Source organism: Silurus aristotelis, assembly GCF_946808225.1.
Source record: "Silurus aristotelis genome assembly, chromosome: 13".
Classification (NCBI taxonomy): Eukaryota; Metazoa; Chordata; class Actinopteri; order Siluriformes; family Siluridae; genus Silurus; species Silurus aristotelis.
This window is the reverse complement of record NC_139586.1, coordinates 27,292,449-27,308,239: the sequence shown is the minus strand read 5'-3', so window position 1 is coordinate 27,308,239 and position 15,791 is coordinate 27,292,449. Positions and strand designations below refer to the sequence as shown.

Here is a 15,791-nt window from a genome sequence, read left to right as displayed (position 1 = left end):
CTTTCTTTAGACAGGAAACCTCAGCACGTGATAACGTCTCGTCAAGCTGTGATTGTACTATTTTAGAGTCACTAATTAAAGCACAGTGAAATCCATTCTTCAAATATCCCAGTTCGATGGCTTTTTGGGCCCCTGGGGGGTGTAAGCAGGGCCTTCCTCAAGCACCCCTGCTCAAGCAAGGGGGGAGGGGGCTTAAGCATGGTTTTGCTCATGCACTCCTGCTCAAGGAACATACCTGCTCAAGTAAAGAACACTTGAGCACACGCTGCTTGAGGCCCCCTATTGGGCCTTACTCAAGGCCCCAACATTGGCAGCTTGGTGTTTTGGTGCTTGAACCATTTACATTCACAGCATTTGGTAGACATCTTTATTTAGAGCCACTTCCAATTTTCTCATTCAAACAACTAAGCAGCTATGGGATTCAGGGCCTTGCACAAGGACCCTGAAGTGGGGAAGCCTGGTGTTTCTGGGATTTCAACCTTCTGATCCAAAGTTGATATACCAAGGGTAAAAAAAAAACAAAAAACAACCAGGACAGATAAATAAAACTTTATTTACATAATTTAAATAATGTCAATACAGAACAACATTTCAGGGGAAAAAAGGTTTTCCTTTTACCATATAACACAAGTAACCAAAAATCTCAGAAACATTGTCCGTAAATAGTGCATGCACTTTTCAGTGTGACTGAATCATGAATCATATCATGAGCTTGTGCGATATCTGTGGATATTTAACGTGGATGAATAATTTACATTGCACATCTATAAAGGACTTTCAGTTCAGTGGATGGATTGTGAGGACCGGACGAGAAGCAGGAATGCGGGTGGGCTGATCCACTTCGTAGAACCCAAGCCAGACTCTGTCTCTAGGTCTCTATTTGCACTCCTCATCAGTCCAAACTCCTCTTCTAAAAAAGATGAAAGGCTGAGATTGATACGACACAATCCTGGAAGTCAGGGTTTTTGTCCTGTCAGCTGCGTCCACCTACAGGGGGAAAAACTTGGTTATGTTTGGAAGCGGGTCCGGTGTAATACGCACCGGGAAGATAAATGTGGGTTTTTTTTTTTTTTTCGGGAAGAGACACATGGCTAGGGATGACTCCCATGTTAAAAATGTATTTTCTTTTTTTTTTTTTTCTTACATTTTGTGTGGAGGGGGAAAAAAAAAAAAGATCTTCCCATGGAGTGTTTGACTCACTTTCATCCTCTGGGTAAAGGCTGAAAAACTAGCTCTGACAGGCTGGAATTAAAATTGAAACCTGAATCTATTGTATGTTTGAGGGGTCTGTAGGATCTCTGTGTCCTCATTAATTCAGCTGCTGGTTTTCAGACACTGGTTTGCTGCTGAACATCGCTGCTCTACGGAAATGAAAAATTGCCATTGTGGCGCCGTACTACGTGTTTAAGGGTGCGGACGAGAGAGAGAGAGAAAAGCTACTGGGAATTGTATACAGTAAAGACAAAGATTTAGAAAGAATGAGATAAATAGACGTCCAGAGGAAGAGTCGCTGAGTCCAGCTACAGAACGCTACAGAGCACCTAATGGCCACCAGATGTGACATTTCCACGTGTCCTGCCATTAGTAATGACACGGCTAACACCACCACGAACCACAATAATGACATCGTTTCAGGAAGATTGTTTTGGATCTGATTGGATTGAAGGTGGTGATGAATATTCTAGAACAGCGGCTCTGACGGTACGGCTGGCTGGCGTTCAAACCACAGGTTTGTATCAATACACTCGATCTAATGGACCGGCTTTTCCATAGGAACATAGCTTGCGCAGGGACTTGTAGAGTGGACATGACAGCCTGCAGTTGTTGACTGTTGATGTGATGAAGTTTTGGTGACATTCTGGAAGTACATTACGATTTCAGCACTTTGTAAAAGTAACTGTTTTTTTTTTTTTTTGCTAGCACTTCCAGCTTGTTTTTTGGTTTGTCAGTAACGTTTCTTTCTTTAGACAAGGACTAAAGGGACTGTGAGGGAGAGGCTAATGTATATAATGCATACCGCTGGTGAACTTCTGTGGTGAGACAGGAAGAAAACACACCATAATAGAAAAGTGAATCAATTAAATTGCGGTAGAATTATTCATCAGGGCACATCACATTACCATTCATTATTTCTTCTAAAATACAGCACCGGTGAATAGTTGCACATGCATGGAGATTTTTCTTTTGACCAATCAAAATCAATAAACATCCAGATGTCCCACTTTATTTACAGTGAAAAATTCTCCCTCAACAAAAGCTTTCCACGCTCTTTCAACCTTCCCTTCTCCAAAACACACAGGTAAATGCGTCCTTGCTTTGGCAGTTTGCATTTCCGAGCCTAGCAGATAATTTTTCTACACAGACCTTCGCTAAATTTCCCTCTATGCGGCCTCTCTACTGAAGACCCTTCCTCAACCCCCCCCCCCCCCCCCAACCTACCAAGCCCTCCAAAATAAATCCATTGTTTCATGTAATGGATTTTATCAGTTAAGCCCTGGACAAATAGAGAACAAATGTTTCTTGGCTTTAGGGCCTCCTCACCTCCTCAGAGAGAGATCTGCGTCCGCCTGAACGTCTCATTTGTTATGGAGAGCCGAACGAGCCTCGCGCCGTAGTAATCCACGATGTAATCCGAACCGTCTGATGGACCTACGATCTGGAGGAGAAAGAAAAAAATATGCAAATTTGCAGTTAAAGAAAAGCAAATGTACAGAAAGAGTTTGCCAACTGACCTGAACGCCATATGCTTAACCGTTTCTCTGTTTTTATAGTATATAAGAAGCTACATACCTGAGCTACATACAGAACACCAGACCTTTACAGCCTGATGTGAATCTTCCCAAAAACTCTTACCATAAATATGAAGGCAAAGTTTGTTCGATTTACTTGAACTAGGAGACCCATTACATGTCTGTTTGCACAAAGCCAGCTCCATAAAGATATGCTTTACATGGACTGGAGTGGAAGATCTCCTGCTTTAGACCTCAACCCCATTGATCAATGAATGTGAATGCTGACTGCACCTCAGGCCTCCTCACCTCACCTGCATCATTCCCTGACTTCACTAACACCCTTAGTTCTGAATGAACCACCACAAAATCTAGTAGAACATTTTCCCAGAAGAGTGCAGCTAATAAGAGCAAATGAGAACTAAATGTGGAATTGGACGTCCAAAAGAGGCACATACCAAACTTACGGTCAACAAGCTTTTTTTTATACACTGATCAGCATAACATTATGAGCACCTGCCCAATATTGTGTTGGTCCCATTTCGCTGCAAAAATCAGTCATGACCCGTCGATCATCAACAGCATGAACTTCTTCAGCAGTTTGAGCTACAGGAGATCAACTGTTGGATCAGACCACACGGACCAGCCTTCGCTCCTCACGTGCATCAATGATCCTCGGCCGCCCACGACCTTGTCGCCGGTTCACCACTGTTTCTCCCTTGGAGCACTTTTGATAGACACTGATCACTGCAGACCAGGAACATCCCACAAGAGCTGCAGTTATGGAGACGCTCTGACCCGGCCGTCTAGACGTCACAATTTGTCAAACTCGCTCAAATCCTTACGCTCGGCCATTTTTCCTGCTTTAGACATCAACTTTGAGGACAAAATGTTCACTTGCTGCCTAACAAATATATCGACCCACTAAAAGGTGCCATGATGACGAGATCATCAGTGTTCTTCACTTCACCGCTCATGTTCTGACTGATCGGTGTATAGTGTAAGTCCTATAGCTAGAAGGAATGCTTTGTTCGGGACATATTCTTTCGATTAAAGGCGAGAGTTCCGAAGTTTTTTACTCTGGAGTTAAGTTCTCTCATTTGGCACCTTCAATGTTTTGGGTCCAGAGCCTCTCCTGGGCCTCGTCCAGCTCTGAGATCATTGCAGTCGCTTTGGTGTAATAGCTTCCTGCAGGCCTGCACACTCAGCATCCGGCCCAGCCGCCTCTGCTCTGATTCTGACTGATAATGAGAACACACTCTGGAGGGGGTGAAGGTGCTCGCTGAATCACACACACACAGCTCTTATTCTGTGTTCTACCACGTCCAGATAAGACCTCATCTGACCGAGAGCAGAGCGGTCGTTTCCTCCCGGATTGACAAGAGCATGATGGAGAGGAACGAGACGGCTCCGCCTCTTATTAAAAAACATACATCTGCAATCTCTCCCCCATTCTTTTTTTTTTACCTCTTTCCTGTCCTGTTCGGATTTATCCGAGCAAATTGCAAAGTTACATATCATTTATCTTTAGGCATTAGACCGAAAAGCCCCCCCCAATGATTCCGGACCCGAGGGACGCGATCGATGGATATAAATAATAACAACATGTTCGAGGTGTTTATTCATTAGTTCTGAGAGACGCGTTCCCCGGCCAACGCTGCTCTTAGCGGATGTAGCCGGAGTTAAAATATGGCGCTTTAACGCCGAGAGCCGGGTGTAAATGGGCTCTCGGGGGAAGCGATACTCTTTATCAAAAGTGTCATGCTTTAAAAACGGAGCGCCCCGGACAAGCGTACAGCTAATTGAGAGTGTAAGTGTGTGGCGGCTCTCTGTGCCAGCCGCACTTCTTAAAAGCATTGCTCTCTCAGGGCCTTCAATAAGACATTAAGAGAACAATAAACGCTTGGAGAGCCCCTGTTAATCAAAGTGCTAGAGCCATAAAAAAAAAAAAAAAAAAAAAAAAAAAAAAAAAAAAAGAAGATTTGCTCTATTTTCTCCGCTGGTTGAAGAGCAGGTCAGCGGCGAGAACGCGGAGGAAGAAAACTGTGAAATTGCGAAGATGAGGAGACTCCACCAAAGTGGTGAAAATCTCTGGCCTCACATTCTGCAGAAGCAAAACCTCCTGAGTTTACCATAAGACTGGCCTGAGCTTCTTTTTTCATCCATACTGCGTCCCCGTTTGCTCGTATAATAAGCTCCACTTTTCTGAGAAGATGTTCCACCATTTTGTGGAGATTTGTGAAGACTCATTCAGCCTCAAGAGTGTTGATAAAGTCAGATACGTGTGTAGATGAGGCGAGAAGGCCTGTGGTGGAGTCAGCGTTCACATTCATCCCGTTTAATAGGCTGCGAGGTCAGAGCTGTATAGCAGGAGATCTTCCACACACGTCCATCCCATGTACAGTAAAGCACACATTAACAATGATGGAACTGTAATGAATGGACATTCAGTGATGGGTTTTTTCAGGGAGGTTTTAAACTTATATTGTTTAATGCACCTCTGTACAGCTGCACTGAGACGATGTACGTTGTTCACTGTACTAAAATGTAAAGCAGATCTTCATGGAGCTGGCTTTGTGCACAGGAGCACTGTCATGCTGGAACAGGTTTGGGTCTTCTAGTTCACGTGAAGGTAAAAGTTCATGGCACTGTATCCAAATTCATACTATACATTTGTGTACCTCCATGACTGTGCTTACAGTTTGAGGAAGAACCACATATCGCTGGAAAAATCGGGTGTCCCAATACTTTCGTCCTCATGGTGTATATGTTTTGATGAATCTATTTGTAAAATTTACTAACTATGGAGAATACACACTTTTAGAGAAGGGGTTACTGTCTAAGAAGGATATATATATATATATATGACGCATTACAACACTACGGCGTGTCCTGAGAGTCACATAGAATACAGATTAACATGGCAGAGGTAGAGCTGCATCTTATAGGAGACAGAAAATAAAAGAAAATTATGCTTTTATCTTTGCACTCCAAAGGCGTGTTTGTAAAAGAGGCCACGCGTTAGAAGTCAGAAAACACTTAAGTAAATTGATGATTTGCCGTCTGTCTGAACCAAAGAAATAAACGTGAAATATTTGTACCATATTGAATTGCACAGCATCGTATTTTTTTACCATTGCATCGTATTGCACTGATCCGCATTGTGGACATCTCTAATACAGACGGACTACATATAAATTTGCTAATGAGCAAAAAGAGCTAATGCACTTTCTGAAGGCAGATTAAAAGACGGGTCTAGACATGAAAAGATGTTTCTATTGAAGACAATGCAACCATCCACTCTTAAGCAGAGATAAAAAGAATGGTACGATCTGAACAAGCGTGTGCTCGTGCTACATGCCTGCTTCCATCCATCTGTAAAAAGAGTGACGCTTGCAGTCAAACATGAACGCAGGAAACGCTCTATTAAATCGTACATTTTCGCCACCAGCCGGAATGACGGCGTGTTCCTTTTTTTTTTTTTTTTTTTTTTTTAACGTTACGGAAGTCTCGACAGAATCCCCGTTTGCAATAGTTATTCCCAGCGTCATCGCTCATCATGTGCTCAAGAGTTTGATGAATGTGTGTCCGGGAGGCGGGTGAGTGTGGGGGCTGAGCACATGCTACTCCTATGTATAGCTTCATTCAGGCCTGGAGAGCTTAATGAGGATGGAGAGGGTGAGGTTACGCCTAACGAGATGACAAATGGACTGGCTTTTTTACTCTCCTATCACACTGTGAATCCAGGAAGGGGTGGTGGTGGTGGAGGAAGGCTCGGGGGACCGTGTGCCCAACCGGAGCGGGGGTGGTGGGTGATAGGGTTGAATAAGGGGTAGAAAACAAACCGCACACTCATTAGCCTTTCTCACAGAGCACAAGCCCCCCAGAGGGGAGACACAGAGACACAGGTGCTACCGAACACAAAAACACAATCTCAGTGCGCGCACACACAGACACACAGACACACAGACACACAGACACACAGACACACAGACACACAGACACACAGACACACAGACACACAGACACACAGACACACAGACACACAGACACACAGACACACAGAAAAAGGAGCACTGTAGGGGCTTCATAGAGTTTTAAGTAGTTTCAAGTAGTTTTGCATGTTTGTCACACTTTAATGTTTCTTAGGTTTAGGGGGCAAACACTTTTTCACACAGGGCCATATAGTTTTGGATTTTGATTTCCCTCAATAATAAAAACCTTAATTTCAAAACTGCATGTTGTGTTCACGTGTTATCTTTTACTAATATTTAAATTAGTTTGATGATCTGAAACATTAAAGTGTGCAAACATGGGGAAAGAAAAAAAAATAATCAGGAAGGGGGCAAACACTTTCACACCACTGTGTGTCTCTGGAAAATGTATATGCAATTCCATTAATGCGTCTGCCGGATACTGAGATACACCAAATTATGCTGGATTAAAAAAAAGTGCAACTTTCGATCAATTCACAGAATTATAAAAATAAATAAATATATAAAATAAATTAATCAATCTTAATGAAAAACACTGAGGTTTGATTACTACTTCTGACATATGATCATTACTTTTCCGTCCGTCCGTCCGTCCGTCCGTCCGTCCGTCCGTCCGTCCGTCCGTCCTTCCTTCCTTCCTTCCTTCCTTCCTTCCTTCCTTCCTTCCTTCCTTCCTTCCTTCCTTCCTCCCTCCCTTCACTTCACTTCTCTCATTCTATCCCCTTCGTACTCCCGTTTCTCTGGTTGTTATTTTCCCGTTTTATTCTGTGTCTTACTTCCTCATCATCAGGACATCAAACACACACACACACAAATACGTTGTTAGCGACCGGCATTAAACACTAAACTTGCTCTTCCACGTTGCTGGAAAAATCCAAGAGATTCGCTCCAATAACAGAAAGCTGATTGGCTGTTAAAGGTCGGTCTCGTTTGTAATCGGAATGTAAATTTGAGTGAGGTTAAGAATTAAGACCTTTTTAAGACTCTGCAGAAACCCTGTTCTTATTATCTCTCCCTCTTTTACCATTCTGAACGGTATATTGAGTATTTATCGTTGATCGTTTATCGATAAATAAAAAATAAAAGTCATACAAACCTGCATTGATATCAAGATGAAGTCCACCAGGCTTCCGATTCCACAGAAACCCACAGTGCAGAACTTCAGCAGCCCTGGAAAGACACACAGTATCTTATAAGAAACCCGCTACAGGTCTCTGAAACACCCGCTACCCCGCGTGCTCTATTCTCCACCAGGCAGTAGGAGGTCCGCATAAAGTATTGCGCTACACAAAGCAGCACTCGGAGGTCACGCTCGCCCGCGAAGAGGGTTTGTTAGATTGCGGGGGGTTTTCCGGTCGCCCTAGCCTTTGCAGGTGACATGAGGGAGACTGAATAAAGACAAAACTGCGGACAATAAACTGCGAACAGCTTGCGGGCCAGGGTCCCGTTCGGTCGCAAAACATTTCCAAAACGTAGGTCGTGTGAAGAGCCAAAACAGCATGCGTCATTGTTTTGCGATAATGGTGTGTTAACTTCGTCTTCATAAACGTGAAAAAAAAAAAAGCACGATTTTGTATTCCAGTCACAGCCGCTTGTATATGGAGTGAATAACTGGTTTGGGCTTAAGCCATTAGGGGTCTGAGAGAATTGCAATTAATTAATCCTCCCCCATCTAGTAATTTAAACATAATTACTGTTAATCATTAGTAATAGCACTGATAATTGGTCATTGAGCGGCTTAATCGTGTTGATTCCAACACTGATCTCAAAAGAGGAGCCTGTTCAGCCGTGCCAGGTCGCGTGTTAAGAGCTGAAAGGCGCAGCAGCTCGCAGGTCCGAGCGGTCCAGGTGCAAGTCTCGGCTCCGGCTCCGTGTGGGCCTGCCGCTCACATTAAAAAACAAAAAAAACAAAAAAAAAGGCGGCGAAGAAAGGAAGCGTTTAGCTACCATCGGGCTTTGTACTTTTGCAGGTGCTTAATTGATAGGAATGCTCTTAATGCATGGAGAGAGGAAGAAAAGCAGCCTTGCGCCGTCCCCACTTCAGTGTAGCCGTAACTTATTCAGCACTGGTTTCCTCCACGTGAGATAATGTTCGATTCGCTCAAAGAAAATCCGCCGGCTTTGTTCGCCGGCCTGAATTCGGATCGACGCCGCTAAAACACGCTAACAATAATTCCAATAATTACGCCGTGAGTAAAAAACAAAAAAGGAAATGGACGTGACTGGACAAAAAAAAAAAAAAAAAAAAAAAAACAACAACAGCAACCTCAGAGATGTTAAGTGTTAGGGGTTTAAATACACTATACAAACTAAAGTATTAGGACACCTGACTTTTCCAGCTATATATGGTTTTTCATTAAACTGTTACAACAGTCAAAAGCACGCAATCGTATAGGGTGCATTACGTTTTCGCTTCACTTGAACTAAACATGTTCGCCTGTGCACAAACCCAGCTCCAAGAAGATATGCTTTACATGGCTTAAAGTGAAAGATCTCCTGCTTTAGCCATCCAACCCTCCTGAAGACCTTTGGGATGAATTGGTACTGCACCCTCAGACCTCCTCACTTCGACATACATCGGTACCTGGCTTTAAAACACCCTTGTTGCTGAAGGAATCTCCACAAAATCTAGTGGAACATCTTCCCAGGAGAGTAAAGGTTATCATAACAGGAAATGGGGACTAAATGTGGTATGGGATGACCAAAATGCACCACACAAAATGCTGATGCTTATATGAAAAGCTTGTGCATTATGTCTGTACAGACTAAAAAACTAATACATAGGAGATATAAAAAGGCTCATTATATAAATGGATTTTGAGAGACGTACCGAGAGCTGGATAACCCAGATAGAAGCGATCTGCCCCCAGCCATCCCAGGAAGAGAGACAAAGCCACTGCCACTTTATATGAATAGACGGTCCTAACAGAGAACAAAACACACACACATACATATATATATATACATACATACACACACACACACACACACACACACACACACACACACACACACACACACACACACAGTAATCCACCCCAAAAATGCTATTTGATGTATACAGTACTGTACTGTTAACATTTTACTTATAATAATTATTAATAATTATATTATTTCAACATAAAACTCCATAAGAAACAATTCCCTTTACGTGTTTTGGTCAAATTACACAAGTTAAAGCAAATTTATTGCAGCAGTAATTTTATTTATTTTATTAACACGTGATGAATGCAGCGCTCGTTTCTGTTTGACCATTTTAATAAAAGATTTTAATAAATAAATATAAAAGGGGCAAAATTCAAAACTTCAACACAGCACACGTTTATTCACAGCGTCCCATCTTTACTCGGATATCGAACAAAAATTATAAAAATGTATTTTTTATCACAAAAAATTTGTTTTACTGATCCGGCAATCAAAACCGTCCGTGTGGAAACATAGCAAAAGTTCCATGTGGTGTCCTGATGATTTGCGTCATTTAAAACACCACTAAATGACTTTACTTTAAAGCGTTTACAGGAACATTTCGTCTTCATGCTGTATGTTGAGTTAGGTTTCACTAATAATAAATATACATTTGCATAAAGCATTATTATTTGTCCATGTTGATTACTGAACTAGAACTAGAAGCTCAGTTGCTGAGTTTATTAAATGACTATACAAAGTAAAGGTGGTTTGACGTACACATTTCGACATGGGATGGTTTTATTAAATCCAACCTCCTCCCCGCTGAACTTGAACCTGGTCCCGTTTTGCAGCAAGCAGCTGATGTTTGGGGCAGGAAGGCATTCCACTTAAACAATAAAAAAAAAAAAAAGAATTATAATTACAGAAACATAAAATGTGGGAGGAAAAGGACACATGGAAAGTGAACATACTATACACTAAAGTACATTCTTTACTAACAAACAATAACCGAAATAACACGCTAGCTGAAGATCCCACAGAGGAACGCCGATAGCTTGTTTGGACCGAGCACTCGGTTAGCAACATGATCTTTGATGTTACATTGCAAAACATACCACAAAACATTTGCACAACCTGCTCTGCAACAGCGTTAGTTAATTGCTACCAAAATTGAATTGCCGTTAAAAGCCATACAGAAGGTGTGAACATGTGAAAACACCTGGTCTTTAATGGTTTTCCCCCCTTTTTCGTTTCTATGCAACAAACTCTGTAAAAGGAAAAAACATAAAAGAATTGGAAAGTGATCAGACTGCCTCATACACACAGTCAAACATGAGGTTCAAGCTTAATGTTTTGGGGTTGTTTTGGATCAGGGAAGGTTGGAGATTTATTCTAAGTGAAAGAAATCCTGAACCGACACGGCTCCCATTCTTCATACGTCAACACCATGCGGTTCCGTCTGGACTGCGTCTCAATGGAAGCGACTTCACCGTTCGACGAAACGATGATCCGAAGCGCACGTCCGGGTTTTGTAAGTGTTATTTAAAGAGCAGACGGTCGTCTGGAGTGATATCTATCATGCAACGACCTGCCCAGTCACCGCACCTCAATCCTGCTGAACTGCTCTAAGATGAACTGCATTACAAGAATGAAAGAAATCACCAACTAGTGAAGAACATATTTGGCGAGTTTTCCAGGAGGCACGGTGAAGTGTTTCAGCTCCACGTTTGGAGAAACATACTTCTTAATGCTGAGGGGGGATTTTTCACAGAAAATAACGTGGAACATCTGGACTTTTATAGATTTGTTTGGTTAGTTAGTTGCATAGAAACAAAAGGAAACCTGCATGTGTGTGTCAAAAACCACGAACAAAGGAATATCCTATAATATTAAACAACCAACATTTAACCAATATTCTTGTACCAAGACATTATTGAATTAAAATGTACATACCCAATGCCTCTAGATCCTTGCAGTTCTCAGGTTCTTGAGTCACATCATCTATTTTAGGGCTTTTGCAAAGATACTTGGACGAGGTCAAGGAAAAAGCTGCAGTGTTTTGACTCTACACTTCTGGAACAAGGGCAGCAAGACGATACGTTTACTAGAGGAAAAGGAGATTTCTAAGCAGTTATATTGCTATCCCTTGTGTACAAACAGTTACCTATATTATATTTAAACATCATTCAGAAACAGCAAGAAAGTTCACTCATCTGATTATCCTTCATTAATCACAAAGATGACAATAGATAGGATTAGAATTGAGTTTATTAGAGGGACAGCGCATGTAGGACGTTTTGGAGACAAGGAGAGGGAGGCGAGATTGAGATGGTTTGGACATGTGCAGAGGACGGACATGGGGTATATCGGTAGGAGAATGCTGAGGATGGATCCACCAGGAAGGAGGAAAAGAGGAAGCCCAAGGAGGAGGTTTATGGATGTGGTGAGGGAAGACATGCAGGTGGTTCGGGTGAAAGGGGCAGATGTAGAGAACAGGGGGGGATGGAGACGGATGATCCGCTGTGGCGCCTCCTAAAGGGAGAACCCGAAAGAAGAAAAATCACAAAGACTGTATCCACAGTGACACTGCGCTAAATTTAGTTGCAATTTAAACCCCTGACATTGTTGTGAATGTTTTCAAGTTTAATAATTATTTAAAAAATGCTCTCAAGGTGCAAGGCGGAGACTAAACAAACTTGCAGGCCGCCAGTAAATATGGTTGTGAGGAAACTCAAATTTTAATAAACAAACAAAAACAAAAAAACAAAACACTGCATTGCGTACATGTTACGGTACAAAGCAAAAGCCCTGTACTGAAAATTTTGGGTACAAATGCATGTACTTTTACACTTCTAATTAATTATATTAATGCTAGATTAACGCAGCACACACTTCTTTTTGACCATTTTTATTAAAAATCGAAATAAATAAATAGAGGCAAAATAAAAACAATATTTATTTACAACGTCCTTTCTTTACTCATATAAAAAAAAAATTTTTATTCAACTCAACCGGAAAAAAATTATTTTTTATTTTAAATCGCTAAATATTTGTTTTTACGGATGCGCCAATTCTAAAATCTGCACCGAAATCCGCCATGATGCGCACCTCCGGCAATTAAAAACGTCCGTGTGGAAACATAGCAAAAGTTCCATTTTGTGTCCTGATGACGTACGTAATTTAAAACACCAGTCTTCAAGCTCGATGTTAATTAGAGTATTACAAACTTGAAAAGTATTAAGTAAAGGAACATGTGAAAAAAAAAATATGTGCGATTAATCACGAGTCAAGTCATAATAATTATGCAATTAATCGCGATTAAATATTTTAATCGACTGACAGCCCTTACATATATATATACTCCCACAAAAGTGACTGTCTGATAAAATAAATACCGTAAAATGACCTAATTTGCTGCATAGAAACAACAGAAACTTATGAATCATAAACATAAATGTGTGACAGGAACCCTGTAAACACCTGATAACCTTTTGGGGCTGCTAGCTAGCAACAGAACTAGCATTCACAAAATATATAACCCGTATTCATTTCCAGGGCGTGTAAAAAAGGATATTGTCCGGGTCGGAGGTTGCGACAGTGTTCCACATCATTCCCAGAGCTGTGAATGAAAGTCCAGAGGAAAGGAAAGAGAAATACGGCTCGCCGAATCGACCGAGTGCAAAACAGAGCTTCCTGAGGAGACGCCATGATGGATAGTGGGGGAGGAAGAGGAGGAGGAGGAGGGAGCGGAGCGGGCGATCATGTGACCGTCACGTGACCAGAAAAGTTTTCCTTTTCCCTCCCCATTCTTTAAAGAGACACTTATATATGTTTTTCTTTTTTCCCCCTTTTTCCTGTCGGTGATTATGTCTTTTTTTATACGTGTCTGTGATCCGTAAGCGAAATGGACGATTCTTTTGGCACTTGGCAACCTGAGTTGAAAGAGTTTCTCCCTTTGATCGCGCGAGCAAAACTTTGTAACACTGCTTTTGTTGCGGCATCAAAGTGAGCTCGCGTGCCGCGTTTGTTTGGGTGAGAAACACGCGGCTCGTGCACGAACGGCGAGTACAATCTTGCATACACAGTGCACACGTGATGAGTTAACGTGTAAATTTAGGCGAGATGTTCCAGTTCACAACAGAAGTGTGTGTGTGTGTGTGTGTGTAAGAGACACCTATTAGTGTGACTACAAAAAAATATGTATTGACTTTATGACATACTACTAAATCTTTCTGCATTAGCGTGTGTGTGGGAGGGAGAATAGGCACCTGACATGCAGAGTGAGTGAGTGAGTGAGTGTGTGTGTGTGTGTGTGAGAGAGAGAGCGTATACCTGCTTCCTGGTTTAAGGTGAGGTAATGAAGCTCCCCTGACTTCCGGTCTACAGGTAAACCCTGAACGCAGCCAAATCTCAGCTGAAACTCGGCCTCCAGCTCCGGACCGCGACTCTCCTCCTGCACCCGAACTGAGGTTTATTCGGAACCGACTGAAGAGCATCTGTGAGTAGTTTCAACGAGGTTTGGTTTGTTTCTTGTTTGTTTTTGTTTTTAAAACAAGTTGTTGCGAACTCGTTAGCTCAGCACGCTAACCGAAACTGGGCACCGGTACCGATACCAGTACCGGTTCCCCTTTAAACTCCCAACATCTGGAATCTCACTGATCCCGAATCAGTACTGGTTGTTTAATCAGTATTCAGTGTTTCATAAGAACTCAATATTTAATAAATATTCAGTATTTCACTTGACTACAGTGTTGAATCAGTACTCAGTTTTTATGTATTCAATGTTTAATCAATACTCAGTGTTTAAGAAGTGTTTGTTGTTCAATAAGCATTTATTAAAGACTCAGTGTTTAGTCACTGTTCAGTATTGAAGTACTCAGTGTTTAATACCTACAGGTGCATCTCAATAATAACCTGGTTTAATATCAATAAAAAGTTGATTTATTCCAGTAATTCAATACAAAAAGTGAAACTGGTATATAGATTCATCACACAGACTAAGAGAAGTGTTTATTTCTAAAGATTTTGATGATTGCAGCTTACAGCTAATAAAAACCCCAAATTCGATATTTTAGAAATTTGGAATATTACTTTAGACCAATAAAGATAAAGATTTTGAACACAAATGTTGGCGTGGCATGGAGGAGATTGCGCTGTGACGCTGCTGACATTTTCTGGAAGTTTCTCTGATAGCGGCCTTCAGCTCTTCTATGTTGTTGGGTCTGGGGGCTCATATCTTCCTCCTGACAATACACCATAGATTCTCCAAGGGGTTCAGGTCTGGTGAGTTTGCTGGCCAATCAAGCACATGGATACCATGGTACTTAAACCAGGTATTAGTACTTTTTGGCAGTGTGTGCAGGTGCCAAATCAAATGAGTTGTAGCCCATGGAGACGTCTGTGTGTGGAGGCTCTTGAAGCACTGACTCCAGCTGCAGTCCACTCTTTGTGTATCTCCCCAAATTCTTGAATGGGCTTCGCTTCACTCTGTGAACAGCAGCTTCTTTAGCGAAGACCGTTTGTGTCTCACCCTCCATGTGCAGGGAGTCAATGATCGTCTTCTGGACAACTGTCAATAATCTTCCTCCATGATTGTGGAGCCTGAACCAGACTGAGACGCCATTTAAAGACTCAGGAACCTGTTTGGATTGAACGAGCTGATTAGAGTGAGACACCACGAGTCTCCAATATTCAACTTTTTCACAATATTCTCATTTTCTGAATTTTGGGTTTTCATTAGCTGTAAGCCAAAATCATCCAAAATACAGAAATAAACACCTTAAATATATCAGTCTGTGTGATGAATCTATATAATATACATGTTTCACTTTTTGTATTGAGTTACTCAAAGAAATCAACTTTTTAATGATATTCGAATTTATTATGCATCTGTACTTTTAATTATTCAATGTTTAATCAATATTCAGTGTACATGCTCAGTATTTAATACATACCCCTGTTCAATACTCGGTGTTCAATAAGTATTCAGTGTTCAATAAGTATTTAATCAGTACTGTGTCTAATCAGTACTCAATAGTTAATTACTTGGTGTTTAATCAGTACGCAGTGTTTAATGAGTACTCAATAATTAATTACTCAGTGTTTAACACATACTCAGTATTTAAGTACCTAGTGTTAATCAGTACTCAGTTTTTAATTA

The 15,791-nt window shown here is 41.5% G+C and overlaps 2 protein-coding genes across 3 annotated transcripts in view; one reads left to right on the top strand and one right to left on the bottom strand.

The window, feature by feature from the left end:
- Window positions 1–533: 533 nt before the first annotated feature.
- tm2d1 (TM2 domain containing 1) lies at window positions 534–13,428 on the bottom strand. 2 transcript variants are annotated; one of them, XM_083559463.1, is made up of 7 exons: window positions 13,207–13,428; window positions 11,585–11,659; window positions 10,409–10,517; window positions 9,555–9,646; window positions 7,821–7,894; window positions 2,542–2,656; window positions 534–987 (listed from the first exon to the last, which is right to left on the bottom strand). In XM_083559463.1, the coding sequence occupies exons 1-6, from the start codon at window positions 13,337–13,339 to the stop codon at window positions 2,546–2,548; spliced, it is 594 nt and encodes a 197-aa protein (XP_083415589.1). In that variant the 5' UTR covers window positions 13,340–13,428; the 3' UTR covers window positions 534–987; window positions 2,542–2,545. The 2 variants fall into 2 exon arrangements, with proteins under 2 accessions (XP_083415589.1, XP_083415590.1); XM_083559464.1 differs by lacking the exon at window positions 534–987 and adding an exon at window positions 996–2,030 and having other exon boundaries at window positions 13,207–13,371.
- Window position 13,429: 1 nt separating this feature from the next.
- patj (PATJ crumbs cell polarity complex component) overlaps window positions 13,430–15,791 on the top strand; it is a 158,136-nt gene continuing 155,774 nt past the window's right edge. The window contains exons 1-2 of the mRNA XM_083558989.1: window positions 13,430–13,692; window positions 14,018–14,129. The gene's annotated coding sequence lies outside the window, so the exon portion shown is untranslated. The remainder of the gene's footprint in view (window positions 13,693–14,017; window positions 14,130–15,791) is intronic.